Source organism: Littorina saxatilis, linkage group LG12 (genome assembly GCF_037325665.1).
Source record: "Littorina saxatilis isolate snail1 linkage group LG12, US_GU_Lsax_2.0, whole genome shotgun sequence".
Lineage (NCBI taxonomy): Eukaryota > Metazoa > Mollusca > Gastropoda > Littorinimorpha > Littorinidae > Littorina > Littorina saxatilis.
This window is the reverse complement of record NC_090256.1, coordinates 35457223-35460174: the sequence shown is the minus strand read 5'-3', so window position 1 is coordinate 35460174 and position 2952 is coordinate 35457223. Positions and strand designations below refer to the sequence as shown.

The following is a 2952-nucleotide window of genomic DNA, read 5'->3' as shown; positions in this document are numbered from 1 at the left end:
TACTTTCTGCAGTGTGCCCCTCCCCACACCCCCACCCCCCTACACCCAAATCGCCCACTCCATACATACCAAGCCTACATAATAATACGCTGTATACATGTATCACGGCATGTGACGCTGATTTGTGAAAGGCGATGCAGTCTGGCGACGCTGCCACCTGTACCAGGCAACGGGAACATGGCCCTGAGATTGTTTAATTACCCCGGCCTCCCCCTCCCCCTTCCCCCCCCCCCCCCTCTCTTCATCGACCCTTTTCTCCCCTCCCCTGCCCCGCGTCACAGTCTAAACATCGTTTTCACCCGTTTGCAATTCCAGTTTTTGCCGTGTTGACGTGTATGTACAGCAATCTTCTCAGTTTCACAGTCATCAAATTCGGGGAAAATACGGAGATGTGTATGTTATATTTGGAGGCTTCTTCTTCTGCCACACACATAAACACACGCTGACAGAGACACTGAGGCAGACACATGGACACAGACAAACAGAAAGACGGACAGACAGATAGACACACAGACAGACACACACAGACAGACACACAGGCACACAAGCAGACAGACAAGCGGACACCACACATACACATTATAACAACCAAACGGACACAGGCACACAGACATACAGGTCTACCTACCCACCACCTCCAACACACACACACATACACACACATACACACACAAAGACACGCACACACACACACACACACATCGGACAAACACACACACACACAACAAAACACTTACCTGCGAACACAACTTGAACGAAGGTGGTAGCAAGAATACACGCTCCCACCAGCAGTACAGTATAGTCCATCACCGCCGCGACCATTTTCTGATATCCACACATAGCAGACACTCCTTCTAGAATTCAAGAAGCCACTGTTCACTCCTCACAGATAGACATTCACTGGTGGGGGTCAGTACCATACACAAAGGTTCTTGTTTATCCGCGAAAGGAAAGAGAGGGCCAAGCCCTTCCCACACCACAAATTCCACACAAATAGTCTCACTTCTCTACGATCTCTGAGTGAATGTGTTTTTTCAGTTTCTGGCCGTATTTACTGTTTGTAGTCGGCATGGAAATGAGTAGATAGTCTACACACTCGTACGTGTATCGACCAACACAGATAGAATCACTGATCTCCGAGTGAATTAATTAATTTTGTGTCAGTTTCTGGCTGTATTTACTGTTTGCAGACTACATGGACATGAGTCGATAGACACACCCGTACGTGTTCCGACCGTCTCCCTGTGCAGGTATGATGGCTACTACTGGAAGTATGCTTGATACTGCGAAGTGGTCGCCGTCAAGGTCGGAGCGAGTCCATTTCCAGCTGACTGTGTTCTCCAAGACTGATCTCGTACCGTATGTATTCTCTGCAGACAGTGGCTGTACTTTTCTGTATACCTGGAAATGCGTGGGCACACCGTTCAGGTACCCACCGGCGTTGTAGGTATGATGAATTATCCTGGAATTATGGCTGTTGTAAGTGAGGCAGGCTGTGAAGTATAGGTTTTCAAGGTGTGTCCATGACTATAAAAAAATAGCCTACGTTGAAATGAGTAGCCACACCTGAACACGCACCGACCGCCTGTGTAAGTTTGGCTGTTGTTACCAAGGAGGTTGTGAAGTATAGATGTCCAAGGTCAAAGTGTGTCCATAGATAATTATATCCAAGTCTGTCTGCTGTCTCTGGTTTCTGTAGCAGTCTACTTCGAAATGAGTATGTATTTCGGCACACATGTACAGGTACAGACGACGACCGCAAGTATAATAAATGCTGGAAGTTATGCTTGAAGTTATTACTGACGCAGTTTGCGAAGTATAGGTTTTCAAGGTGTTTCCATAAATATAAAAACAAGTGTCTGCTGTCTCTGGTTTCTGTAGTCTACATTGAAATGCGTAGCACACCTGTCCACCTCTGAAGTTATGATGAATTATCCTGGAAGTATGCTTGTTGTTACTGAGACGGTTGTGAAGTATGGGTTTCCGGGTAGAGACAGATGTCTGATAACAGTATGTACACTGAACTATATCCGCGACAAAACACTGAAAACACAGGTATTTTGATGGAGGTTTCGTTTTTCAGGTTGTAGTGTGTTCATGTAGAGATAGATGTCTGTGTCATATCTACGCTGACTTTATCCACGAAGAAAGACTGAAAACACAGGAATTGTGGTGAAGGTTTCGTTTCTCAGAAGAACAGGTAGTAGTTGTGTATGATTTTACAAGGTTGGAATTTGTTCAGGGGGAGATGTCTGTGTACGCTGAACTTTATTCACGAAAAAACCAAAAAAAACACAGGTATTCTGGTGAAGGTTTCGTTTCTCAGAAGAACGGGTAGTAGTTGTGTATCACTTTACATTCTCGTACTGTGCTCAGGGGGAGAGATGTCTGTGTACGCTGAACTTTATCCACGAAGAAATACTAAAAACACAGGCATTTTGATGGAGGCTTCGTTTCTCAGAAGAACAGGTAGCAGTTGTGTATCACTTTACAAGACCACAGTGTGTACTTGCTGAGACAGACGTGTGTGTACGCCGACTTCCATCAACCAAGAAACTGACACTGCAAACATCCCACCAAAACCTGTATTAATTCTGGTCTGCTGTCCAGGCGTTGAACACACTCGGTGGTCTATTCTGGTGATGTAGTTCAGATGAGCGCAGCTAGTTCCAGCCGGTACAGTGATCCTGTTACATAATGAAAGCAGAGTAGACAATTTAATTCCGGTGTAATTTTGAGGAAGGTTTCTGTTTCGGTTTGTTAGAAGCAGTGTGCATTCCACGTGGAAACATGAAGCAACAATCAGCGTTCTGTTTACAGACAAATTTATTTTGTTTGGTTGTATGAACAATGTTAACGTTGATGTGGTTTTGGATTTTATTATTTTGTTTGCAAAGTTGTATAGGTATAAGAGTAATTAGTTACAAGAGACAAGGCCACTGTTAGAAATAT

General features: G+C 44.6%; 1 protein-coding gene across 1 annotated transcript in view; it reads right to left on the bottom strand.

The window, feature by feature from the left end:
- Positions 1-2702, bottom strand: part of LOC138981823 (uncharacterized) — a 22391-nt gene extending 19689 nt beyond the window's left edge. Inside the window, exon 1 of the mRNA XM_070354900.1 lies at positions 738-2702. Coding sequence (XP_070211001.1) covers positions 738-840 — 103 coding nt within the window. The 5' untranslated portion in view covers positions 841-2702. The remainder of the gene's footprint in view (positions 1-737) is intronic.
- Between the last annotated feature and the right edge of the window lie 250 nt (positions 2703-2952).